The 27723-nt window shown below is 37.9% G+C and overlaps 1 protein-coding gene across 3 annotated transcripts; it reads right to left on the bottom strand.

Moving 5' to 3' along the window:
• Positions 1 to 8117: 8117 nt before the first annotated feature.
• On the bottom strand, positions 8118 to 16800 carry LOC105047840 (RNA-binding protein involved in heterochromatin assembly dri1). 3 transcript variants are annotated; one of them, XM_010926942.4, is made up of 4 exons: positions 16644 to 16800; positions 9167 to 9563; positions 8566 to 8636; positions 8118 to 8437 (listed from the first exon to the last, which is right to left on the bottom strand). In XM_010926942.4, exons 1-4 carry the CDS (start codon positions 16672 to 16674, stop codon positions 8424 to 8426), a joined length of 513 nt encoding a protein of 170 aa, XP_010925244.1. In that variant the 5' UTR covers positions 16675 to 16800; the 3' UTR covers positions 8118 to 8423. The 3 variants fall into 3 exon arrangements, with proteins under 3 accessions (XP_010925244.1, XP_010925245.1, XP_073116722.1); XM_010926943.4 differs by lacking the exon at positions 16644 to 16800 and adding an exon at positions 10176 to 10331; XM_073260621.1 differs by lacking the exon at positions 16644 to 16800 and adding an exon at positions 10033 to 10053.
• Between the last annotated feature and the right edge of the window lie 10923 nt (positions 16801 to 27723).

Raw genomic sequence — 27723 nt, 5'->3', positions numbered from 1 at the left:
ACGTCTGTTGAATGGTTGCAGATATGGAACCTTCGGCAAAAAATTTTGCTAACTTGAAGGTCACTCTCTCCAGAAGAGAAAAACTTGGGCTACTAGAGCCGAAAAGAAAAGGAAGTTGAAAGCTGTCGAGTCCAGTAAACAGTCTATCTCGAGTGACCAAACTTTTTCTATCGAGATCGGAGTGGTATTGGCAACACCTGCTCCAGCTCCAACTTTGACTATTGATTCCTGAGAAGGGCATATTGAATAGCCCCAGCCTTCCAATATCCCAACCCAACTAAGGACTTCTAAGAACTTAGCTAATGAAGAGGAGGTTCCTCTCGATGACATTCCAGAGGACTTATTTTTTCAAGATTGAAAAGCAGTTCAAGAATCAATTAAAAACTCCATAATCCCAGCAGAATTGGAATAAATCGGGAAGATGAGTGCCTCTAGCCTCAAGAGGCTGTCTCTGATGGTTGGACATAAGGTATTACTTTAACTATTCACTTTTTTTTCTTCGCTTCATTTTCTTTACTTAACTTGTTTGGATGCAGCTGCTTCATGTCCTTGTCAACTTAGTAGATCATTCGGCCAGGGAAGCAGGGGTATGGGAGGCTGAAAGGAAGGTGCAAGAGGCAGAAACAAAGGCCGAAAAGGATGCTCTAGCCACCTGAATAAAGGTGGAAAAACTCAAAACCAACATCAAGCACCTCCAGGAGACTCTCAAGAAGGCGAAAGTCAATCTCGCTCTTGCACAGAAGAGGGAAAAAGAGATTGAAAAGAGGGTTGAAGAGCATGTTCGGGAGGCCAAGCGCTATGCTATGGAGGAGTACAAGGCATCATCCGCCTTTGCCAAGGAGAAGGCTCAAGCAGTTGGAGCCTTCAAGGTATCACAGGAGTACCATGACAGTCACGTGACATCCACCATCTGATCAATCCTCGATAGTAGGTAGCTATCCTTCGGGCATGCCTTATTCAAATTGGTGAAGTCTATGCAGATCCACCAATTGCTGTTCACCTTCTTCACCATGACTTCATTAGATATCCAGTCAGGATATTGGACCTCCCGGATAAAGCCAGCATCAAGGAGCTTATTAATTTCTTTGGTAATGGTTTTCTGATGCTCTGATGTAAAGCTCCTCTTCTATTGCTTGAACAGACGATACTTTGGATCCACGTTCAAGCTGTGCACCATCACCAAGGGATCGATCCCTGGTATATCCATTAGAGTCCATGCAAAGATGTCTGCATTTCTCTGCAAAAATAAAGTTAGTTGCTCTTTACTTATCTGATCCAGATTTGATCCGATCCGGACAATATGCTTTTTATTTCCATCCTTCAGGGGAATAGGGATGAGGTCTTCGACCAGTTTATCTCAAATTTTTGTTAGCTCGTCATGGGTATCCAGTCTCTCGACAAGATAGATCTCCACAATTTTGGCTCCTTGCAATGAGATATGATAATAGTGCTGCGCCAGATCTTAATCTCCACAGAGCTCTCCAATCTCATAGGTGGTAGGAAACTTCACTTTCAGACAATAAGTTGACACAGCAGCATGGAACACATTCAGGTCAGGACATCCAAGAATTACATTATTGGTCGAGGGTCGTCGGATGACAAGAAAATCAATTTGGACAGTGGACTGACGTAGGTATTGACCCACTTTCACGATCAACGTGATAACCCCCTTCACTGGGATTGCATCTCCGATGAAACTGACCAATGAGGCCTCCACTCTCCTGAGCTTGCTAGGGAATAATCTCATTTTTTTAAAAGCATCAAAATATAAAATATCTATCAAGCTTTAATTAACAACCAAAATACGGCGTATAAGATGCTTATCAATATTCATAAATACAACCACCACATCATGGGACGAGAATTGGATTCCTCAGGCATCCTCTTCAGTAAAAGTGATTGGCTCTTCTATCCTTCTCCTTGTGGACCTTCCTTCATTACTAGCATCCCTCCCGTGATACCCCCCAGCGATTGTATTGATTATTCCGACCAGAGGCTGGTCTCCTTAGGGCTCAACTGGTGGTGGTTGCACCCAAGGCCGTAGGGATCTTTATCGATTCTCTTGCTCTCTCCTGCGCTAAATGAAATGATCTAGACGGCCACACCTGATGAGCTCTTCGATCTTGTCTCAGAGCTGTAAGCATTTCACTGTGTCATGTCTATGATCTTTGTGATACAGATAGTACTTATTAGGATTTCTCCGAGCCAGATGAGTCCGCATTGGTGTAGCCTCTGGAATCTGCCCTCTGATTTGTATCAGCTAATTCTTCCTCAGCTCCATCAAGGGAGTGTAGTTATTGAATCTTCTCGATGGGGAGGCACACCGTCCTCCCCATTGAGGACTCCTCGACCAGCAATTTCTGGGAGGGAAATCATTTCTTTGCTGATAAGGTGGAGACTTTGAACGCCATCTGGACCTCTCTTCCAGTCTTGACGATTTATTCTTCCTAATTTTCTATGACTCTCCCTCTGCCGTGGAAGAGTTGGTACTTTTAGCACGAACACGTTCTCCGTTCATGCATACTTCTCCACCCAGACTATCATATTAGCATAGTCTTGGGGATAGGTTTTTATCAGAGACTTCTTGAAGTTGTTCTTTTGCATCCCATTCATTAGGACTGATATTGCGACCGACTGATTAATGTCGCACACTTCCAATTTAACCAAGTTGAAACAGTTAATAAAACAATGTATTGTTTCTCTCTCTTTTTGCTTGATGGTGTGGAGAAAGTCAGACCATTTCTACTGTCGATAGCTACTAACAAAATGATTAGAAAAAAATCAGCTCAGCTGTCCAAAAGAGTGAATCGATTTCGACTTCAAGCCAGAATACCAATATCGAGCGGCTCCCTTGAGGGTTGATAGGAAGGCCCGACAAAGGATAGCATTCGAGGCCTCCAGAAGGAGCATTTTTGCCCTGAAGCCCCCTAGATGATCAGTAAGGTCAGTGGTCCCATCATATATCTCCAACTAAGGGATCTAAAAATATCATGGGAGTGGTTATTGCATTATTTCATAATTGAAAGGTGGAGCAATGTCAAACTCATCAGGTGATGCAGGGGTGTGGTTGTGGATTGCTTCAATCCATTGGTCCAACTCTTGGAGCCTCCATTCAACTTCAAGATCTCGAGTGGCACGAGTTGCTGATTGATGAGGAGATCGATGGTCCAGATTTGAATCATGCCCCAACAAGAGGCTAAAGGCGCATCGTCTTCTTGGATCTGGGCTTCTGGGGTGGCGCTGGTGAGCAATATGTCTTTTCGGGATTCAGGACTACTCAAGTGGAGGTGGTGGAACTGTTTCGGCATGATGTAGCAATACCGCAGGCTAAAAGACCATTGGAGGTGGATTCGATATAGATTGTGCCACAGGAGATGGTGGAGGAACCATCTGCACCACAGGCAATGGTGTCTGCCCCACAGGAGGTGGCGCATGAGCAGATTGAATTGCTTGGACCACCACCATTAGATTTTGAACCTATTGAAAATGTAGGTTGAACTGCTCCACGATGATTGCTGCAGGCGGGGGAGCCAAGACTCCCATCGGAGGTGGCAGGGCCGACTGGTTGGCATGATTCTCCTCTTGCTACGAAACTGCTATGCCGATGTTGTGAGATCGTGCTTGGTGAGAAGTTGCTGCTCTCTTTGGTGGCATGGTGATATTGTCCTAGACTTGCACTCCTCCGATTTGGATTAGACTCTTCCTCTAGCGCCTATCTGTTTGTGCTAAAGTTCATTGACATCGGATTTGCTAGAGTTGAAGGTGTGAATAGGGCCTCAGGATGGTGTACCTGCAAAAAGTCCAGATCGAAAAGTATTCAGACGGAGACCCTCCGATGCCCAAGTTAGCTAGTAGAACCAATAAATAGAGGAGCGTGGGGCTTAGAAAAAATTATGTACCTGGGGTCCCTCTTTTTGTCTCATTTTATAAACAAAGGTCGAAGTCATAGTTAGCAGGTGGGCTAGCATGATTATACGAGATTTGAGGCAGATTTTGCATAATACGCCAACTGTTCAAGAGGTTTCCATATCATAGACATCACAGTTGCCTTATCTGCTCCCTAATAGTTATTATCTGATTGGCGCTAGCTTTTTGAATTTTGATTTAGTCGGTTTAGATCGATTAGGGCTCGGTGTTGGATACCAACTGACTCGAAATCATTCTGTACTTTATCTGACTGGAGGTCATCAAAATTTATAGACTAACAGTTGGGGGAGAGAAAGCTGTTTAATCAGGAATCAGTCCCAAGTGCTGGCCGAATAGCTATTAGAACTAAAAGCCGAACGACCAGGGGTTGGACCAAGTGCTGGCCGACCAAGGATCGAACAGCTTTTAGTTGAAATTGTTGGGCTTAGACAAGCGAGTTATGGTCGATTGTTTATATGGTTGAGATATACTGGCACAAGCTTAATGGGCTGGATATCTTTCAATCTCTTCATATTATCGGCCTACTCCAAAAACCTTCCAACATATATATTATGATCTATTGATCAATAATATTGTCTTGATTGGTAAACTTTCCAATCATATCCAAACACTTGTTCGGAATACCAGACGGAATTGAAGGAATCTTCACTCGTTCGATATCGAGTCCCTGTAGTGGGCTGTTTGTCCAACTAAACACACCACAAAACCTTGCACTAAAGCGGTGGGAAAGTGATGCAAACTGCCAACCCCACCAAGTTACCGATCGTTGGTTATTTTTATCTCTGGATTAAGGATCCATTTGTCCATTTGGTTGGGAGTAATCTGATATGAAAAAATAATTTTCATATCAGATTATTATATTTAAAATAAAAAAAAAAATAAAGAGATGATAAAAAAATTGATGGATCCCATGCTTATTTTTCGAAAAGAGAAGATAAAATAAATATCATAAGGGGTTGGTACTTAATAATTTTTGAATGGCGGTAATGTATACTTAATCAAAATATCTCCAATAAATATTGTCGTTACCGCTATATATAGGGTGAGAAATATCGTTACTGTATAATTTTCGTCCCTAAAATACGAGACGTAAGAATTATGATATTTACTAGGTGGTTATCTCATTAACTGCCATTAAGATCGAATAATTGACAATTCGTGGGCAACTATTACGGCCCACGCCCGCAGATAGTTAATACTCGTGCCGAACAACCATCGTTTGATCCCCAGATTCGTGAGATTAAGATAGTCGGTAACACGTCGAGGAAGTCGTCGGTCAGATATTGATTGTATGTCGAGTCAAGTCAGTCAAATACCAATTTGGTCATATTCCATCAATTTAAGTCGGATCAATTTATAATGTCATATGCTTAGTCGATACAGAGATGAGGACGAGAGATAGTCATCGTAAATTTAGTCGGTAGGGATATGAGAATGTGAGATGATTGGCTAAGCGACGATCTATCCCGACGAGTTCAATTCTCCTTATTGGGCTTTTTCTCTTAAAAAGAAGAAGAAGAAGAAGAAGAAGAAGAAGAAGAGGAAGAAGGAGGTATTCTCCGCAACAACCTCAAGCGACAATTTGGCTTGTGGAACGTATGCTAACATTATATTTTTGGATAATCAATGGCTGGTCAAGAAACGACCTCAAACCCAGAGAAAGGAAACAGAGGCAGTGAGACGGCTTCGCAAAGAGAAGAATATAATATGGCCGCAAGTAATGATTTCTCTCCTAGTCGTTATTTTAATATATATAATTTACAATGACAGACGGGGAAACGTGGAGGCACATGAACTAAAGGAATCCATGAAAGTTTTAGTCATCATTAAAATAGATATTCTGATATTCTTTAAGAGGAGAGATTCATACCCCATTTATCACTGTTCAAAGTAGTAGAGTTTTTATTTATAGGGCTTTAGGCAATAGAGTTTTTACTATAAATAGTTTTCATAAAAATTATTTATTATTTATAACTATATTTTTAAAGTGCTGGAGAACTTTAGTATCAGTTTAGTAATCAAAGAAAGTGCTTTTAATATCAATAATAATAAAAATAAAAGATATTGTATAATGCCTTCAATTCTTTAAATTTTTGTGCTATCAAAACTAAAATATTTCTAATTTATGAATTATTTATTTAAATATTTAATCTAAATAAAAAATAAATATTATTATTTAAAAGTATCAAAATATAATAATATTTTTATCATATTATTTATCAGAATTATAATATCATATTATGATGATATTATAATATATTATTATTTTAATATATTGTAGTGGTTTTTTTTTTTGAGTGAATTGTGGTAGTATTTTGTTATAATGCTTTTACAGTATAATAATATCATATATTGTAATTTGACTATTATACTCAATGATAATGATGATAATTATATTATATCATATTATGCTACCAAAAAATTTATTATAAACTATTATTAACTTATAAATTATTTTTAATAGAATTCATTGCCTGGATTTGAAATTGGTCTTTTAGGTGAAAAGGGCTCCGTGATATATTTCAAGTAGAGATTTTTGTCCAAAAGCTATAATTTAGAGTTTTTTTTTTAGTATATATATGTTTGTTAACTTATGGTCAAAAAGTTGCTTCAAAATATTTAACGAGTATGTTAGAATCACCTTAAAAAGTTTCTAGTCTCCACAAGCAAACGAGACTTAGCAACCCACGCCGGCAATTTTGGATGGCCAAATACACTGCCGGAGTTCCACAGGTTGCTAGTTGGAGACCTGAAGGCCTTAGCTTCACCTGCTAGTTGGTTAAAGGACTTTGCATGTATTTGTCATCCATGATCTGCCATGAACATCCAGACGAAAGGCCTGCTCCGTAAATACAAGTACGTACTGATGCATCACTAAAAGAACCAAGAAGATATCACCACAGAAGAGCTCTTTAATCAGTTAGGTTCGTACAAGATATGATAAAAGCTGGTAAACCAACACAAAGCTGAAGTAACATAAAGTTGGCTTAGAGGGGAGAGAAGAATCTCGCTAAAAAGTTGAAGTAAAGGAGGGTGGAGGGATACGTTCATGAATGTGTCATGGACGTCTTTGACCGATAGCACATGGAGGAGCTCAATCTAGGAAGCCTTTGTAAAGTCGACTCAAAAGAGAATCCAAGGTACGTAAGCAATTTAACGAATGCATCTCTCGGTAAATGTATTCCTCTTCTACAGTAATAATGTCCAATTTAATAGTGAATTATGTTTTAAACTCAATTTTGATGAGGGACAAATGGATCGAATATTTCCGCTTGAGCCAAACTTGAAGGAAATCTTGAAGATAAGCCTGGCCAGAAATTGGAGAAACAATTGAGCGTGTTTTCTCCCGTGATGTCATAAGATGATGAAGGGAATGGATCGGTCTTGAATGGAGACGACCAGGCAGCATAAAAATGAGCTTATTCGTTAATTTTAATGTCTTTTCTCGCGGTAATGCGTGAAGTCTATTACAAGGCTGGTGGCCGCGCATGTCAGAATTAAATGTTGCAATAAGAAAGACAGGAGATGTTCAATCCTGGCAGACCAAATTTTTGAAAGGGGAACACAGAATAGGGACAAAAGGGATGTGAATGACCTACGAAACTTTTAACAGCATTTCATCCATTTATCATCCTCAACAAATCGATGTTCTCTGCAGGCCTCCTGATGAGTTTCCATGCAACGTTCCAAAGTCGAACCACCCCCACCCCAACCCAACCCTTTTTTTTTTTCAGAAAATTATTGTTAAACTTTAGAAAATAAAGTGGATCACATATATCCCTATAATCTTCTTCTTCTTCTTTTGAATTGAAGGGGCATACATCCCTATAATCGTAAGACCATAATTTGTTCTGCAGTGTTTGCAAGAAAAGGCATAGTTATGGCCCATCATCTCCTTCCTTTTCTGTAAGTGCTCTCAAAATGTGAACCAGCTTTGATAGCGGTTTCCCAAGACATTTCTGGGACCACTTGCATTATGGGTGTGAGAACATATCCAACCCATCCCATCACAGGAGATGTACGGGAGGAGAGCATGTGCTGGAATATATAATTTCTCCATTCATAAGATAGACAAAGGGATTTGCCAGTAGATATTTTAAGGATCTTAGGATCCCCACCCATTCTACGAGAATTTAAAAAGCCCATCTTTAAGGCATCACACAGACAATTTCCCAAACAATTTAATAAGAGAGGCAACAACACAACTAGATAATTATACTTCTAAAGCAAAGGAAGGTAGGCATACAACTTCAGAAGCGAACAAAAAACTGGGACAGGACACTCCCACATGGAAGATGGGTGTTCAGCCATGGTTCCATTAGGGGCATTAAAACCAAAAGAAGAAAAACGAAAAAAAAAAGAAGAAGAAGATTTTCCTTTTTTTCTAAGAAGAAAAGTAAAAAGTTGGCTAGGAACAAAGCTAGTGATACTTGAGATTACTACTATATCATATGATTTCATGTCTCATGTTCATCTTATCTCACTTGGTCTACTCCTTAGACTTCAGTTCCTGCAACGGAAAGCCAGGGATTGAATCAGGAAATGAAACATGAAAGCCAAATTATGGTGGCGAAATTGTAAGTAAATTTTGATTGATTGATTGAGAGAGAGAGAGGTCCAATGCTCGAGATGGACTACCAGACTCCCGAGGTGCATTGCACCGAAAGCACTCCATCCTGCTCGCAAAGTTGTGCTCATTGCAGCCCGACCTGATGACATGTTCCAACGTCATTAGCCAAGTACATTTATAGAACCGGAGCAGATCAACTACATGCAGGCCAACCATATGTTGCAAACGTGGTGTCGCAGATCCATGGTGAATATATCTCTACATCAGAAATATATTTCTGAGGAAGGAGCGTAAGGTAGTGCGACAGATGTCACGGTTTCAAGTACAAGTGTGTCATGCTGAGGAAGGTGTTTGGTGTTGGGAGCTAACCACATGATTCGAACCCGTACTTTCTGAACAGGTGTAACCTTAGCTAGCAGTAGCACCTAGCTAGACAAGGTAGGCGGCAGCGACGCGTGTTTGTTTCCCCGTCGTATTATCTTATCTACAGCCCTCCAAAGTCGTTCTTTTGTGAGGAAAATGGGAGAAAAGAAAACAAAACTAGGTTGCGTCTGTAACTGCAATGGAATCAGCGCAGCCATGTCCGCAACCGGGGCTTAAAAAGTTTATATCTAAAAGAAAATTTCAGCGAAAGAGCGAGGGAAGAGAAGATAAGGGATTGAAGGACACCTGGTGCAAATCCAGTCTCCAGACTTCCAGGCGGCACGACCACCGCCGAAGCCAAACCCCCGGGAGCGCGGCACATCGCCCTCGAAACCACCGCCGACGGCGGAGTCCTCCTTGAACGCACCGCACTTGAAGCAGCTGGAGCGGCTCGCGAAGTTGTGGGCGCCGCATGAGCAGTACCAGTCTCCCGGCCGGACATCGGATCCGCTGAAGCCAAAGGAGGAGCCGGCCCGGCCGCCGCCGCCGCCGCCGCCGCCGCCACCAAAGCTGGCATAGTCAGAGCGGTCGCTGCTGGACCTGGGCTCGCCGCAACGCTGGCATGAATCGCGCCGGCTGAAGTTGAGGTGCTGGCAGGACCTGCAGTTCCAGTCTCCTGGTTTCCTGTTCATCTTCTCAAACCCTACCGCCATCACAACAACAAGACAGAAAAATCATTGCTTAATCACACGACAGACACAATATAAGACAGAATTAATCGGCATATCTATCGTCACTGGCAGACGTCTCCTAGTATTGCCACAAAAAAAAAAAAAAAAAAATGGAGTAACATCTAGGCCTGAAAGCAGGCAGGTAAAAAGAGTAGAGACTCCAAAAAAAAAAAAAAAGAAAAAAGAAAAGAAAAAGCTGCTGTAACAATCTTTCTTGAACTTGGTAGATAGTAGTTTATGAAAGAGAATGCGCATTAGGAAATAGGAGCAAAAAGAAGAAGAACCAATAAACAAACAAGAAGATCTAAAAGCTATTGAAGCAAAGCAGGGAAACAAATCAAGATCCTCCTCCCGTAATTGAAGGTTCGAAACCGTATTTACAGTACTAATTCCATCCGCAACTAAACTACTACTAGATGACAAGCCTCCTGCACCTTGTACCTGGACTTGGATCACATGTAGTGAGCCATCAGATGCAGCTACGGGGTCATCATTCTGCTGCTCATGAAAGCATACAAGAGCACAGAGAGATGGAGGAAAAGACCGAACCAGAAAGCTGAGGAGAATGACCAGGAGTGGCTTACCTAGGAAGCGATAGAGAGGGAATGCTGGGGAGGAGTCGGAGAAGAGAGGATGGCTTGTGAGCTTGTGTGCTGCTGTCGTTTAGGGTGGGGGTTTGTGGGGGCTTTTATACTCGCGGGCCTCAATAATTGCGAATCAAGATGTGTGTGGAGGCCCGGGGATGTTCTCTTTTCTTTTTTTCCACCTGCATTCCTTGAACAATGGAATCACGGAAAACTACAAGAAGGAAAAGAAGAAAAAGGACATTGAGAGGGATGCTAAGGATAGAAAAATAAGGGGGAATTTGAAATCGGCTTTCTTAGTAACTTCTTTTTAGACGTGGGTAGGAGCGAAGTGCATGTGCATCATGATGTAGAACGTAATTCGGCATCCGACTTCCAACATCGCCTCTTTACGTGATTCTCACCCCACTTATCACGTTAAATCTCATCAAGTATGCGATGATGATGCTGGCCTAGAGGTTTTTAAGAGCTGGATGCGTGTCCTAGTTTTCCTTTTTCAGGATGGGTCCTCTTTTAGGGTGCTCATTTCATATTTCGAATAAATATGTCTTAGCTAGTGAGACTAATCAATCGCTTGATGCATAGGTTTAATTGCAGTCAAATTGTTTGTAATGTGATCGGACAACCAGCTTTATTTTCTTTCCCGTTCTTTTTCTGTTTTTTTGAGCTAGGCCACCCAACCCAATTCTTGTATTGAGGAGAAACAATATACACAATAGACAGGCAGAGTATACAGAGAAACGCTAGATAAAATAGGAAGATGACAGCAGAGCAAATGAGAAGACGGTGAATCAGGTCAAAACAAAGCCCAAACATAAATGTACGGTCTGGAGAAATTTAGATGCACCTGCCATTTGTGGCGGTGGATGTGCCTACCCTGAGTAGCGTGTGTGGCCAAGATGCTACCAGTTTGAAGGTGGCGTCGTGTCCGTGTTTAGATTATACTTTTGTCCTAAGAATCAATTCCCATATTGGGGAAAACCCATTCCGATCTCTTATTCTCGATCACGTTACCATCCCTTTCTCAATAATTCCAAAGGCCATAGATTCACACCGGGAGACATTCCTTAACAATAATTCAAAAGGTCATAGATCTCTTATTCGTGTCCGTTGTTTGCACGCCCAGAAATACTGATAATGTAAAGAATTAATCATACTGGATTATATTTCCAGAAGGATTGAGCATTTCGGTTGAAAACTTGCACGATCTGAGAATCCGGTGAAGCGACAAAGAAATCAATGTGGGCCTACAAATCTATTCCAAGCCCCCACGCCATAGTTCGGTCCTCAAATAAGGCATAGACAAGCGCAGTGAGGGGGGGCCTTCCATGCTGATGTGGCACAACTAGCTCAGGTCCACCTGGACTCGAACGTGAGAGAGGTACCTTCATGTTGACCCAGGATTGGATAAGAAGGAACATGGAACGCAAATAATCTAAATCAGCACACAAGTGAATGCTTCCACACATTAGAAAAACCTTTGAGACCCACCGACCACTTCTTCCCATCCTGAACAAGGGGGCCATGTCTTTTTTCCCCAAAAGCCCACTTCCTAACGGTCATCAACTGGGAAAACTAGGCTTTACTTTTGAGCAAATATTTTCTCGAGAGCGAATATTCCTTTAATTTCAGCATAATTTCAGGCCAAAAAAAAAAAAAAAAAAAGGAGGATGCCTTAGTTTGATCGACTTGAGGAAAGCGGTCCAGAATCAATCAAGCTTGCCCATATATGGTTTTCCATCTTATTGACAATGTTGATGGAATTTTCTTTATATCAATCAACTTTTTTTGTCCATTCAAAAAAAAAAAAAAAAAATCAATCAACTTTTTGATGAATATATACTCATAATAAGAGCTACAACTTCAACCATCGATCACATTCTTTTCCTTCTTCAAGCCAAATACAAGCCCCAGGCAAACATGCGCGCAGCATAAAACGATGAAACTCACTCATGCATATATTAATCATACATGTACACATTCAGGCAACCATACGAGGTCGACCAAATCTTATCCCCTCAATCTGATATTACCGTTCTAGACTCTCTTTTGTCATTGACTTCCATCTACATATATGAGTATGCAAACCTGTATATGAATATATGTGAGCATATGATGTGCATCTACTCCATGTCTATTTGAAAGAAGACAAAACATAAGCGAAGGACCACAATGTCTCAGATATTCATCTTTCTCGTTGTTGAGAGAGACTGAAGGAATTTTTGAAGAGGGAGAAAGCATCCTTTTATTAGTTTTCATGCACTAAGTGAATTGCTCAAAAGAAAGGAAGTAAAGGAAAACTGGTGAGTTTCGATAAAGAAAGACAATGGAGGTAGTCTTCGAGGATGGTGTTGACCATCTTTTTCCTTTGTTTTAGATCCCTCCTCCCCCGCCTTCTTCTCACGTTTGATATTTATTTATCCGACTACACCTCCCTTTTCTTTTTCTGACCCCTTGCGTTGAGTGGGTTTGCTTTTGCTTTTGCTCCTTCTCTTTCTTTCCTGTGGTGTTAGTGATGAGGGTGTTTCAAAACCATAGGATGATATGTCTTCCATTCTCTCGGGTGAAGTTAAAGGGGTAATGGTTAACTGTGAAAAGAAAAGCAAAGAAAAGAGATGGTGGGCTGATTCGTTTCACCTAGGGAAATGCTTCCATGCATGACCATGACCATGACCATGACCATGACCAAAGCCCAACAAGAGGGTTTCAACGACATAATGCCTCATTCTTCTCTTTTCCACCTCTATCGCTCTCCTCTGCTTTCAATGGCAAGTGATACTATATTGACAACCAATGTTTTCAGCCAGCCAACCCAATTTAACTGAGTATAGTGCTCTGCAACATATGTTTGTTATCAAAATACCAACGTTGGAATGGAGTTTTTGGGCTGGATTGCACTCACGTGGCACGGTCATTGGTCAATGTGCAGCGGGTGACGTCAACACAATGATAAATTTCTCTTTCTTTTTGTGATCCCATCTTTTCATGAGAAGCATCAACCTCTTGCACAACTCCCCAAACCCCATCACAAACTGTCAAAGCAAGCTTGTGTTTGATGTCTCCTAAGCTCGATCCTGACCAAGCTGCAACATTTTGATTTAAAATGAGTATGATGGGATTTTGTCCTAAAAGATTCCCTTAATTCTAGGGTAATGTCACATGTCATTGTCAAGACAAATCTTTTTTATGCCATATCATATATCAAAAATCAATTACCTTGTTGAAACAATCAAAAAAAAAGGTTCAACAGGGACGTTCCTGATTTAAAAACTTTTAAAGAAAATTTCCGATATGAGTTCTATCGCCAGTTCTATCGGCACTTCAAGCAAAGAACAGAAGGTATTAAGAAGAACACCTAATTTACCAATCTATGTATATCTAGTACAAGTGCAAGTGTTATCTAGTACAAGGTATTGAGTCTGGAACATTTTTCACCGAGAAGCTCAACCGTCCTAAAAGGTACAAAGAATGCACCGTGCAGATTATTTACTCCCTACGAAAGGCTAACTAGTACATAATAAAGCATCATCTACGCTGCAATAACCACAAACTCCCTTTAAGCAAAATATATCTCGCATTGCTGCGAGAAATGCACAAAATGTCTTCCTGAAAATAAGACTCGGTGCAGTATCATGAACGTCGAAACTTATGCAAGCATAAATTGGCAAACTGCGCCATGAAGCCAAGAGACATACTCTATATTAGAAAAAAAGTGCTCTCATGCAACATTTTATCTCATCAAAATAATATGCTAATAATGGAAAGATTTTGAATCAAGAGTCTTCTCCAGCTAGCTTGGGTGCATAATGTATGAATCATGCGGTAAAATAAATGGAGTCTGTGTTCAATTTAATAGATCAAGACTTATCCATAAAGGCAGTAGAGCAACAAATGTAATCAATTTAACTTAAAGATGCTTAACTTTTGTGTTAAAAAAAAAATTACATGTATACCCTCTCAAATATTCAAATTTACATAAATATCATTTCAAAATTGATATCTGCATGTATACCCTCATAAAATATATTTTTTTGCATATGTATCCATATCATCTAACACCGTTAAAAATTAAAATGACTAGAATATCTTTATGGATAAATATACAAAAAGAAAAATTTATAAGAATATATATGTAAATAGCAATTTGACGAGGGTATTCACGTAAATTTGAATATTTAGAAGGATATAAATGCAAAAAATCTTTAACATAAATACACATCTCTTGGTTTGTTAATTCTTTTCTTATTCTAATAAAAAAATTAACATATACAACTAAAATAATAAATTTATTTAATTTATTAATTTATATAGATAAAATGATCTTTCTATCAAATGATAATCAAAATTATTTTATCTAAAAAATAGACAAATTGTAAGAATCCATGTTTCTCCTAATATATAATAATAGGCTTATAAAAAAAGTATTTAAACCTGATATTAGATGGATAGCATATATATTTGCATAGAATGGACATAGTTGTGGATTTAGACATTATGTAATAATATTTTATTTTAACAATTTTTATCGAAAATATTTTTGTGAAGTATTTAAGGTTGATCATATTGTTATAAAATGGACATAATCACCCTATCTTGCATAAAAATATAATATAATATAGTATTCTAATATATAAAATATTATACAATATCATCATCGTATTATTATAATATGTAATATGTTGCTACATTGTAAAGTAAGAGGGCTTGAATCCATCTAGATAAAATAGATAAAAATTAAATTAAAATTTTTTATATGTGTATCCTTCTAAACATTCAAATTTGTATGAATATCCTCATGAAATTGCTATTTATATATATCCTTATAAATTTTTTTTTATATTTATCCATAAAAATATTTTAGTCATTTAAATTTTGAACCATTCATTTTTTAATGGTATTAAATGACGTGGGTATATACAAAAAAATAAAAAAAAAAGATATACATGCAAAATAAATATTTTATGAGGATATACATATAAATATTAATTTTGAAAGGATATTCACGTAAATTTGAATGTTTAGGAGGACATATATGTAAAAAAATCTTTATTTTTTTTTTATTTTTTTTTTTGTGTGGTGGGTGGGGGGGGGGGTGCGCGGGAGGAGATAAAAGGGGATGCCAGGCCTCAAAATCTTTTAAATAAACAACCATAAGTATGAGCATGTAAAAGAGTATTATACTAATTGATTGTAGGCGATAAATGTCAAATGAAAGTAGGCGATAAATGTCAAATGAAATGTAGGTGAAGAGTAATGTTTAGAAAATGAAAAGAATAGGCAAGCAGCTACAGTTTGCCAAGTGCCGGTATGGGCATCGCTCTCTACAGTGGTAGGATGAACCATTTTCCTAGTGGTAGCTACCACAGTCACCTGTGATGCATGGTGGCAGCAAGTGTAAGTAAATGCAATCATATATATCCTCAGGTAACGTCCTTTAAAAGGCTTGCGTCCTTAAATTACCTTCACCTAAACCGTGATCTAACTATTAGAAAATTTCTTCAAAACACTCGATCCTCGATCGTTCTAATCGAGCGCTTTTACTTGGACATATATGTTATACAAGTCCGAGTCAACATTTGGCCCAAGACCAAGAAAATGCACCTTTAAAACTGAAAGCGCACACAGAATTTGTCATCCACCTTAAAATAAATGACATATTAAGGTAACATTGCTTAACCTCTATTCTCCAGAAATGACTAAAAATTCATCCGAGTTGTCCATGTAATGATGTCGATGGCATTTATTGTTTCATACCAAGTCATTTGCTTGGGCCTAGTCAAAATAATCCCTTAGACCTGGCCCGCCGACATTCCCAGGTCCATGTGTCACAAATCACCTTCCAGTCTCCCCACCAATTCTAGAGTTTCCAACCCTAATATTAGATTTGGAAATGATTTTAGAGAAATAAGAATCCAGTCACAGTCACGGTCATTAACGTGAAAAGACAAAAGAGAACCCCTCCATACCACGTTCCAGTCCTAATTCCTTCATTATTATCCACCAGCCCGAAACCCTAGCTCATCCTCGATTCGTTAACGGAGTCAGTGGAATACAACTCCTTCCTTTTGAGCGATTTATGGGAGGAGATGCTCCGATACTGCGAAAATAACTTCCAATTTTTGACATAATACATGCTATTGCAAGGAGGTTAATTCCCTGTATATTATTTTAAACGTTGAAGAATTTCTAGCAATCTTTTTTCATCCATTTATGTTATGGGAATTGCACATTCGTAAATTATTGGTTTCCGCTATAATAATAACAAGGAGAGATGGCCCGAAAAATAATCTATTCATTTCTCACCAAGCAAAGCTCCCCATTATCCATAACAATTTGGCGATTCCATTGCCTCCACGACGACTTCTCGAGGAGGTGGGGAAAGGATATCGGAACAAGAGATCATGAACCACGGAGAAAGAATCCACCAAAAAAAAAAAAAAGAAGAAGAAGAAGAAGAGACGATCGTACCTGCTTTATTCCGATCCGATCCTTGTTCCATGTTCAGCAGGCAGAAGGGGAATGGGAACGGCCGGACCCTTTCATTTCTTGCCAAGATTTATAACACCCAGGTGGGTGGATGATCGCATCCAGATCTCGTCGAGATCGAATTCAAATCCGTGAGAGAAATTCCGGGGAAATCAAGGTTGACAACAGCCTAGCATTTTTTAGGAGCAAGGTCGGTAGTGGGGTCGAGTCATATCCAATTGGCTGGGGTCTAAACCGACTAGTCCACATAGGGAAAAAAATGATTGGTTGGATCAGATCCAACGGCAAACCCATATGCACAAATACAGATTAAAAAAAAAAAAAAAAAGGGAGAGAGAGAGAGAGAAAAAGAGCAATAGATGCATTATATATTGATATATCTTTGACTAATCCACTGCTGAATTGATGGATCTCATCTAATAAATAATTTTTTCTCCACATGGAGACCGACCGTATCATTATGACTAGTTCTCGCCCAACCTACACAGGACACCGGGTCTGGCTGGCATTCGGCTTCAAATTTGAGCAACGTTCGTCTTTTGGGCTTGGCAAAGCAATAATAGCAATTTTGTGATAACACATGGCTGGTATACAGCTATGCATGGAATGAAGCCACCAACAACGTGACTCCAGTTTATTACACCGGCTTCTGTGGTCCCTGGAGCCATCACAATTTTCTGCCAAGTTCAACCGATGGTTACATTTTCATGATCATTCACCCGAATATATTTGGTGATCGGAATAGTTTAAGATGTGAAGGCATGGCTGATTTTAAATGCTGGTGGGGTTGGTGGGAACCCGCATGCTTTTCGCGAGTGGCAGGTAGTTGAGACCACCCTTTCCAAGATGACAACTTTCATTGCTCGAGGGCCCCCCTTACTGTTACAAGACAAGTTAGCATTAAATAGCCCAAGTTTGTTCTCCAGCATTCCACTTGATCAGCCACTAATACAGGTCAAAAGTGGCTGGCCGAACAATGCGTAAAAAGAATTCTGTCTTTGCGTGAAATATAATTTGATTGGACACTAACCAAACTTACACACACATATCCATATGATCAACCAGATTTTAAGTTCAGATCCAATCTAATCAAAATTAAATAATAAAAATCTTACATCAATGATTTAAATTATTTTATATAATTTTTTATCTTAAAATTATTTACACACAAAAATTATATGATTTGAAAATTTCTAACCTCTGTATCAAATGATCAAAAAATATATCTAATTCAATTTTATTTAGACTGTTTAGTTTTGAATTACTCGATGCATATATCAGAAATCTCTAAATTATATAATGTTTTATGTGTAAACAATTTTAAAGTAGTAGATAGGAGTGGCAATCGAGTTGAGTCGGATTATAAACGGATCGAATCAATGCAAGTCGGATCAGAAAATCGTCAACTTAAATCCGATCTGTTTATTAAACAGATCAAAAATTTAAATCTGAACTCGACTTATTTACTAAACAGATAATCCAATCTGATCCGTTTAATCCGTTTATTAAATAGGTCAACTTAGATTAAACGAGTTAAACAGATTGGATTAAATGAGTCAGAAACAGATTAAAAAGATTTTAAACAGATTAAACATGTTTTAAATAGATTAAATAAGTTAAACAGGTTGGGTTAAATGGATCAGAAATAAGTTAAACAGATTAAATATGTTATCTAACTCAATCCGACCTGAATATTAAACGGATTAAATGGATCATATATTTAAAATCCAAATCCGATCCAATTATTAAACAGGTTAAGTGGATCGATCCGTTTATGATCCAAATCCATTTAATCTAAATCCAAACTTATTTATGACGGATCAGATCATATTTTGCCAGTCCTAGCAGTAGATCACATTCAATAGCTTAAATCATTAATGTAGAATCTTTATTATAGAATTTTGATTTGATCGAATTTAAGTCTAAATCCATTCAATCTGATTCTAGTCTGATGTATCAGATCCCATTCATTAATACAAGTTATTGCATGATATATGGGTGGTTAGTAATTGAGGGCCGACTCTTTTCGGTTCGATCGCAAAGAGAACCGTCAAGGTTGGAAGGCTAGAAGTAGAATTTGTGGCCATCAAGGTGAGAGGTCCAACGAGCGTAAAGGTACAAAGAGGATTTGCTCCTTCATGTGTATAGACCTGGAGATGATCTAGCAAGGCCCTGCCCATGACTGCAACTATCGGCTCCTGCATGAGACCGTAGGGCCTCACCCACTACCCGTTGCATCATCAATGTGAAAATATATCGTTACCAAATTTAGTGGTTACGGGACTAGATCATAGTATTTGGACTAATATAATATTGATCAAAAATAATAATAATAATAATAATAATAATAATAATAATAATAATAATAACAACAATAATAAAAATAATAATAATGATGGCGATAATAATAATAATAATAGGTGATGTCGCAAGATTTCAAAAGATAGATGACGAGATCGATTCTGATCCGAGCTGGAGTGCCCTTAAGGAAAATTTGATGAAATTCATAGAAAATTCTGCAAAAAAAATCTTAGATCCAGTTGGATACCCTCCGATTTAGGATCTTTTGATGATTAAGTTGGTTGGGGACTTGAAAATCAACCGTAGAAATAAAAAAATTGAAAGGCAAGATAGAAGAGTTTGAGAGAGTATAGTCAGGACTCTTTTCCTCTTCAATGGAGGAGTCGAAAGAAATTCAGCAAAGTCTCAGCTCTATGAATTCTGACTTATCTTTTGGAGGGGTATCCTATCTCTCTTTCTATATAGAGGTAGCTTGTTTAAGTCGTTAGGAGAGTTTGTTAGGCCATTAGTTTGTTACAACAAAAAAACCAGCTGTATGGAGATCGTAGACTATTCATTCATATGGAGATTAGCTATAGTATAGCCGGAAGATAGCTACTGTTGAGTTGACCGACAGCTGTAAGATAACTGTTTGTGTTTTAAAATCACATCGATTACATCAATTTTGACCTGATGTCCCATATGGTAGATCGGTAGACAATCAGACTGATCATGTTTCATTAGGAACTAACTCTAATCTGTTTAAATTGGTATAAAGTTGAGCTGAAGATTAAAACAGATCGATAAATAATCGATTTGATTTGGAAGTATAATCTAAATAATTTTATTGTTGTCGCATGATTTAATGGTGAGATCGATTTATACGTACCAATAATAAGAAACCATAGTCCCAAAAGAACATAACCTGAATATGCAAACGTAGAGTCAAGGACATCTGCCGCAGACAGCACCAGATTTGAATTGAAATTGCCATCGCATAGCATACGAAACCTGCGTCCAATTTGACATGCTCTTCGGCAATGCTACATTCTCAGTATCTAATGGCCTTGGAGCTTGAGAAGGTCCCACCAAACAATATATGTCTTGCCCATTTTTATCTGGAGAGAACAGTAATGAAGTCATAACCTACCATGATTCAGTGGGTCCATCAGCAAGTTTGCATGCATATTTCCATCAATCATGGACCTGAATTCATGCCACGGTCAAGAAGAAAAAAGTTCTCTCCCACCTGCCACCCACCTCATGTAATCATCCAAGGGGTTGCCTTCATGTATCATGATGCCACAAGGTTTATCGTCCTCCATCATTGGCTCCCCTCGAAGGGCGGAGATGATTGGAAACATCAAGTAGAGAGCTTGGATAGCATTCAAGATAAAAAATCCATGCAAGAGAGGTCCATCATTGACATGGGTTGTTGCTGGTTCTTTTAAGATTCTTCACATGATTTCTTCGGTAAAATTTAAACAATCATGAGGCACGCTGGCCGAGTAATTAATCACCCGGTAGTAGTTTTATGAGCTCCCTTCTCAAGTCTAAGCTCACCGAGCTGCAGGTTCCAATTGTAGGCATCCTAATTTTAGTCTGACCTTTTATGTGTGGAGCTCGAGTTGTGTGCCACAATTATTTTGACCTGAGCTCGCTCATGACCGCTATTGATTGGTTATAAGGTCAGCTCAGGTTGAATAGTGCTGGTCTAATCTGTTTCGGACTTGCAACACGCAGTCAGGTATGAAAAAATTAATAGTTAATTGGATCATATCCACCAGCTGGATGGTGGACTGGCCAGTTCGACTGCAAGATAACATGCATGTTCATCTGCATGTAGGTGTTGTTTTGCTGGTGGATATGATCCAACCAATAATTTCTCTCAGATATGTATTGCATCGCTCCACATGTAGCAGTTGGATTGCCTCGTAGCACTGACTCATTAATAGGTTGGATCGGGCTCGAGCTAAATCATGGCTGCTCTTAAGACCTTGGAGACTGGTGGCCTAATTACTGTGGCATCCGCGGGCCATGTTACTCATACATTGTTAGATACGCAATACAGATGTGGTGTGCGGATCCCACAATAACGTACATGCCAATGGATTGCGACTCGTCAAGCAATAAAGCGATATATGCGAAATTAATTTGAATGCATCCGATTCAGGGGACCAAGACAAGAAAAAAATATATAATGAGGTCGGCTAACGATCAACTTGTTGATATGTATCCTTAATCAAACATTTATATCGTGGTGTCTTAACGTACGCATTGAACCAAGACTTTGCAGCCCTCGAAGAAGCCACGTTAACATGCTGTCAAACAAACGCCTATGAGGCGCGGTAGATCAGTGCGATCTGGCTATTTTCTTCCTTTTTTTCATAAATGAAAAGAAAAATCATTAGAATGGATAAGAAACCATTGTAGACAAAAAAAGGTGAGGGGTGGTATTAGGTGCTGGGCTTGCAGAAGATCAATACCATCTGAAGTGATCATCATGCAATAGTATAGCTGAAAAGGATTTCCAACATGATTATTGCGACAGAATGCCAAATCATCCTGCAAAACGGACCGTCCCGACAATATTTTCGTTGCTGATCAGAAAATGAAAGCATTGATGATGTCACGCATCTTCCAAGTAGCTCATGGATATCCACCACAAAATGCTGTAATATCTTAGTAGGAAGAAATTTCTCCGAGCGAGATAGTGATTGATTTTTATTAGTTGAGCAACTTTGGATCTACTTTCATTTTTTATTTTTTTGAAAGGCACTGCCGGACATAAGAAACTTTCAAGCAACAACCTAATTATATCCCATATGATGCTTTGGGGCATTTGGTTTGAAGTGAAAAGAGAATTGCATTGCAAAGTGGAATGCTACTCTTCCGGTATATTTTGTCAAACAAGATGAGAGATTGTCATCTAATATGTGCGCATAAACACATATTTCATTTGGTTTGAAGCTTTATTGATTTGCAAGAGAATCATCATTTACTAATGAATCTATACTTATATGTCTGTATGCATGCATGCATGTTATGTATTAAATGAAACTTGTGTCAGAGTGAAAACAAGTAGTTTAGCAAACTGCATTTGTTTACTAGGTGTAGGTTAAATTTGACGCGCCAAATGCATAATCTTTATTTACAAGAAGCGAGTTAAATTTGATACAGAAAATATACAGCATGCGCATCATACTATGATTTGTATGCATGTATCTTTTAAGAGACGTTGCGATGCCAGCAATGCATATGAGATATTAGAAATTTTCAAGATACGGCAAACAATGCCAAGGTAATTTACAATTTTGGGCCAGCATTGTACCAAAGCAACACCAAACGTTCCTCACAGTTTCGTCCCAAGTAGAGCTCTCCTGATCATCAATATACAGAGGAAGAAAAATGTCAACATGCAATTTAATTATCGTGAGAACCGGTCACTTTGGATCCGGTTCATCTTGAAGCCGGCATCCATTGCCGACTTCACCGGAAAAACAAAAAAAGAAAAAAATTGAGAAAGACCCCCTAAGGGACTCTGTTTCTCCCTCTCCCACGATCGATGAAGCAGGGAGATCGGATTGATTTCACGCACCCATGGGAAGGAGTCCAGATTGATCACGCCGGCGAGATCCGGCCTTATCCGAGGAGGAATCGATGCCATCCCTCCTCTGTTTAAACCCCATACCTCTCAGTAGAATCCTCACCGAAACCCCTATCACCCTCTTTCTTCTTCTTCTTCCCCGTCTCCGGCGGCCACCGCGTGATCGTGCCGAGCGCCGCCACTTCCTCTAGAAACCCTAACATACCTGTGGCGTGGGACTTCGGGTGAGAGGATCGCTGATTTCCGCCGCCAGCCGCTGTCACAGCCGTTGTCTCCGGTGAGATCCCTTCTTTCCTCTTTTCTTCCAGTCCATGGGTTGCTGCCATGGTTTAAAGGGCAGTGCCCTTTTTCCCTCTTTTCTTCTCGGATATTCGGTCGCCGTCGGTCGGATTTTCCCCTGGGCATCGTCGCGCCGCCGTCGTCGGCTGATCCGGTTGCCTGGCAGCCAACCAACCCCCCCGGTCACCCTAAAACTCGAGAGCTTGGGTTCGGTCAAGAGAATAAGAAAGAAGAAAGGAAGGAAGAGGGGAGAGAGAGAGAGAGAGAGAGAGAGATTCAATTCCTTTGGATGAACCTAACATTGGACCCAATCTGATTGAGTCTGGTTAACCTGATTTGCATGGATTTGACTCGAAAATTGACCCGAATCTAGATTCAAACCCAGACCAAATTGAAATTCTTTCTAATTTATCTTAATTTATCCTACATTGAGAATTAATAAAATTTATTATCTATTTGTACTAAACTCTTTAGCTTTGGATGAACATCGAATCTAAGGATCAGACTATGCAGACTATAGAATTTTGGATCTGATCAACTGTAAGTTTCTTCTTATCTCTAGATTTATTTTTATTCATATTTATATATTTAAAAATTAAATTTTATATATAAATTATTTAAAAATTATTAAAATTTAAAATTATATATTTATTTATGAAAAATAATTTAAAAAAATTGGATCAAGCATGATGTCACTTTTGCATGATACAAATTTTTGAAAAGAAATAATTTTTTATATTAATATTATATTATCTCTAGAAAAAAATTATATATATTCATTGATGAATAAAATTTTGAATAAAAAAATTATTTTATTGCTCTTTTGAATTATATAAAAATTGAATTGATACTGTTATAAAAATAAATATCATTATTTATGAAAATTGATTGTAGAAAAGTCATGAAAAAAAAAATTTCTAGTTAGACTATGATCTGGATCTAGCCAATGGGACTGATCGTTGGCCACACATCAAAAATGTATTTCTCCTAGGTCTAGTTAGTTGGGGCTGATCACTGGTACACGCTGATGCATCACGTGTTTCTTATGTTAGGACTAATTTCTTTATCTTGTCATGGGGTAAATCATGGCCGTGTGAATCAAAGCTAGTTTTTTTTTGGTACAAATCAAAGGATCGGATGTTCTGTATTTTAGGAGTTGGTCTTTCTTGGGTCTTATCACGGGGCTGATCGTGGCTGTAGTCAACGAAGATTGAAAAAAGATTTTTGATTTTTACTGATGTGCATGGCATATTTTGAAAAAAAATTATGTTGATACATATTATTGATAAATTGTTATATTTTGAAAATTAATTGTGCTTGATCTTTTAGAGGTATTAGTAACTTACTGAACCCGTAAAGCTCATTTGCTCTTTTTTTTATCAGATCCGAAAGATTCTATGGGGCTGGAGACTGAATAATGAGAAGCATAGGATTGTGTATTGATAAAAAGACAGGCCTTGCATATTCTTTAGGACCTTATCCTAAGGAGTGTGTGACCATCACGTGTTCAATCCGAATGCTGGATTCGAGGCATGACAGAGTGGTATCAGAGCTTAGGTTAAAGATCATAAGAACTTAAATTAGTGAGAGTGGGGTAAAATTAGGATCTTAACTGATTATCTCAAAATAATTATGAATGTTTAAAGTCGATTAAATTATTATACAATATCTAAGTTCCCCTTATGGATATAAATTACGGTCCTTCGGATTGAAGCATAGAAGATTGGCATAGATTAAAATTTAAGGAAGTCATCAAGGTTAAATAACTGATATAGAAGGTAATATATATTGAGTAATATATATTGGTTATACTATGGATTTATTTTGAAAATTTAATATGATGTGATAGCCATCTTGAGTCTAATGAAAGTCATCTTGAGTTAGAGGACTATAGTTATTTTGTTGATAAAAAGAATAAACAAAGAGTAATCAAATGATGGCAAGATTTGACTAAGTAATGGAAGGGCATTTTATAAATAGTTATCAAGAATAATTTTTTGTACTTGATGCTATGAGTGGATCTTTTGAAGTTGATTCACTTCTCTAATTATAATATTCTAGTAATTTACATGATCATGATGAATAAGTCAAAAGTAATTTTCTCAAAAGAAAAAAATTGATTTAAACCGTCTAATTAAATTGTCAATATAATCCAAGTTGGCTTGACTCAAATTAAATTTGAAGTTAATATTTTGATCATACAATAGTACAAATATAGTAATTATATCGCATGATAATTATGATCTGATGTACTTAGACAATAAAATCTTCGCTTAGATTTTATAGAATTTTAATCTAGAATCATGAAAAAAATTTGAAGAATGTTAATCAAAGTTGCACAATAGAAGTGTGGTGGTTGAGTTATTTAAAATTGATTGAAAATATTAATTATAGTTTGAAATGTATTATGATGGAAGCTATAATTTTTTTTAATATAAGAGGCTTTTAATCAAAAAAATAAAATTGTATATGTAATTTTTAGGGTTGAGCAGCTTTAACTTAGGAAGATCTAGATTTCTCAAATTTCAAAGATGAATTTTTTTTTAAGAGGGAGAGAATGTGAGAACCAGTTTCTTTGGATTCGATTCATCTTGAAGCCGGCATTCTTTGCCAACTTCATCAAAAAAAAAATTAAGAAAGAGTCTTGGAGGGACTCTGTTTCTCCCTCTCCCATGATCGATGAAGCAGGGAGATCAGATTGATTTCACGCACCGATGGGGGGGGTATCTAGATTGATCACGCCGACGAGATCCGACCTTATCCGAAGAGGAATCGATTCTATCCCTCCTCTATTTAAACCCCATATCTGTCAGTAGAATCCTCATCGAAACTCCTATCACTCTCTCTTTTTTTCCTTCTTCCCCATCCCTGGCAGCCACCGCGTGATCGTGCCGAGCACCACCACTTCCTCTAGAAATCTTAACATACCTGTGGCATGGGACTTCGGGTGAGAGGATTGTCGATTTCTACTGCCAGCCGCTGTCACTGCCGTCATCTCCGGTAAGATCCCCTCTTTCCTCTTTTCTTCCGATCCATGGGTTGCAGCCATGGTTTAAGGGGCAGTGCTTTTTTTTCCTTTCTTCTTCTCAGATATCCAATCACCACCGACCCTCCAGTCACCCTAAAACTCGAGAGTTTGGGTTCAATCAAAAGAATAGGAAAGAAAAAAGGAAGGAGAGAGAGAGAGAGAGAGAGAGAAGAGGAAGAAAGGGAAGAGAGAGAGAGATAGGGATTCAATATCTTTGGGTGAACCTAACATTGGACTCAATTTGATTGAGTCTGGTCAACCCGATTTGCATGGATTTGACTTGGGAATTCACCCAAATCTAGATGTAGACCCAGACCAGATCGAAATTCTTTCTAATTCATCTTAATTTATCCCACATTGAGAATTAATAAAACTTGTTATCCATTTGTACTAGAGCCTTTATCTTTGGACAAACACCGAATCTAAGGATCGACTGTAAAGGTTATAGAATTTTGGATCTGATCAACCGTAAGTTTTCTCTTATTTCTAGATTTATTTTTATATATATTTACATATTTAAAAATTAAATTTTGTATATAAAATATTTAAAAATTATTGAAGTTCGAAATTATGTATTTATTTATAAAAATAATTTAAAAAAGTTGGATCAAGCATGATGTCACTTTTGCATAATACAAATTTTTAGAAAGAAATGATTTTCTTATATTAATATTGTATGATCTCTGGAAAAAAAAGTTATATATATTCATTAATGCATGAAATTTTGATAAAAAATTATTTTATTTCTCTTTTGGATTATATGAAAATTAAGTTGATACTGTTATAAAAATAAGTATCATTATTTATGATAATTGATTGTGAAAAAATTAAGAAAAAAAAATTCTCTAGTTAGACTATGATCTGGATCTAGCCAACAGGACTGATCTTTGGCTATACGTCAGAAATACGTTTCTCCTGAGCCTAACCAGTTGAGACTGATCACTGGCAGAGTTAGTCCTTCTTGACCTAGCCAGTCGGGGTTGATTGCTGGCACACACTGATGCGTCGTGTGTTTCTTATTTGAGAACTAATCTCTTTGTCTTCTTATAAGACAAATCGTGGCTGTGTGAATCAAAGCTAGTTTTTTCTGGTATATGCCAAAGGATCGAGTGTTCTGTATTTTAGAGGCCAGTCTCTCCTGGGTCTTGTCATGGGACTGATCATGGCCATAGTCAACGAAGACTGAGAGAGGAGCATAGGATTGTGTATTGATAAAAAAGTAGGCCTTATATATTTTTTAGGGCATTATCCTAAGGATGTGCGTCCATCACGTGTCCGATCCGAATACTGGATTTAGGATATGATAATTATAAACTAAAAAATCTAGCTTAATCAAAGCACCTTCTTACTTAAATACAAGATGTCACAAGATCTATCACAATTATTTGTAAGGAAAAAAGTCTGACCTTAAAGGCTCATTTGGCCCGTAAGAAGAATTCTTCCTCATTGAAGTATTTTTTCTGGAAAGCCAAGTCTTAGGAATATGATATTCGAAAAAATAGTTATATATTTGGTTGATCCAAAAAAATGGTACATTTTAGAGTGAAGTATGTTTGGTTGAATATCTATTTTCTTAAAAAAATTATATAAAAGACCTATTATATCTTTAATAAAAAAAAAAGATCTTACTCTATTTTATTCATAATTGATAATTTTAAAGATATTTTTGAAAAATAAAATACTGCAATTCCTAGCTTGTAGGAAAGCAAAAAACCTATACTTTATGTACATATTTTTCATGATAAAATATGAAAATTTTATTCTTAGAAGAATGCTACACTTTTCTCGTTCTCTTCTCATGATACAAATGAATAAAATTTTTATGATCAAATCGACCATAGAAAAAATTATGATTAGACCATCATCAT

Source organism: Elaeis guineensis, chromosome 7, assembly GCF_000442705.2.
Source record: "Elaeis guineensis isolate ETL-2024a chromosome 7, EG11, whole genome shotgun sequence".
Taxonomy (NCBI): domain Eukaryota; kingdom Viridiplantae; phylum Streptophyta; class Magnoliopsida; order Arecales; family Arecaceae; genus Elaeis; species Elaeis guineensis.
Note: the sequence above shows the minus strand (reverse complement) of the source record. Positions and strands in the feature narration are given on the sequence as shown.

Coding starts and splice junctions, on each gene's coding strand:
- LOC105047840 (XM_010926942.4), bottom strand. CDS start 16,674: ATGGAACAAGGATCGGATCGGAATAAAGCAG. Junction 9,564..16,643: donor ATCGGATCGGAATAAAGCAG/GTACGATCGTCT, acceptor TGATGGCGGTAG/GGTTTGAGAAGATGAACAGG. Junction 8,637..9,166: donor GGAGACTGGATTTGCACCAG/GTGTCCTTCAAT, acceptor ACATGTCATCAG/GTCGGGCTGCAATGAGCACA.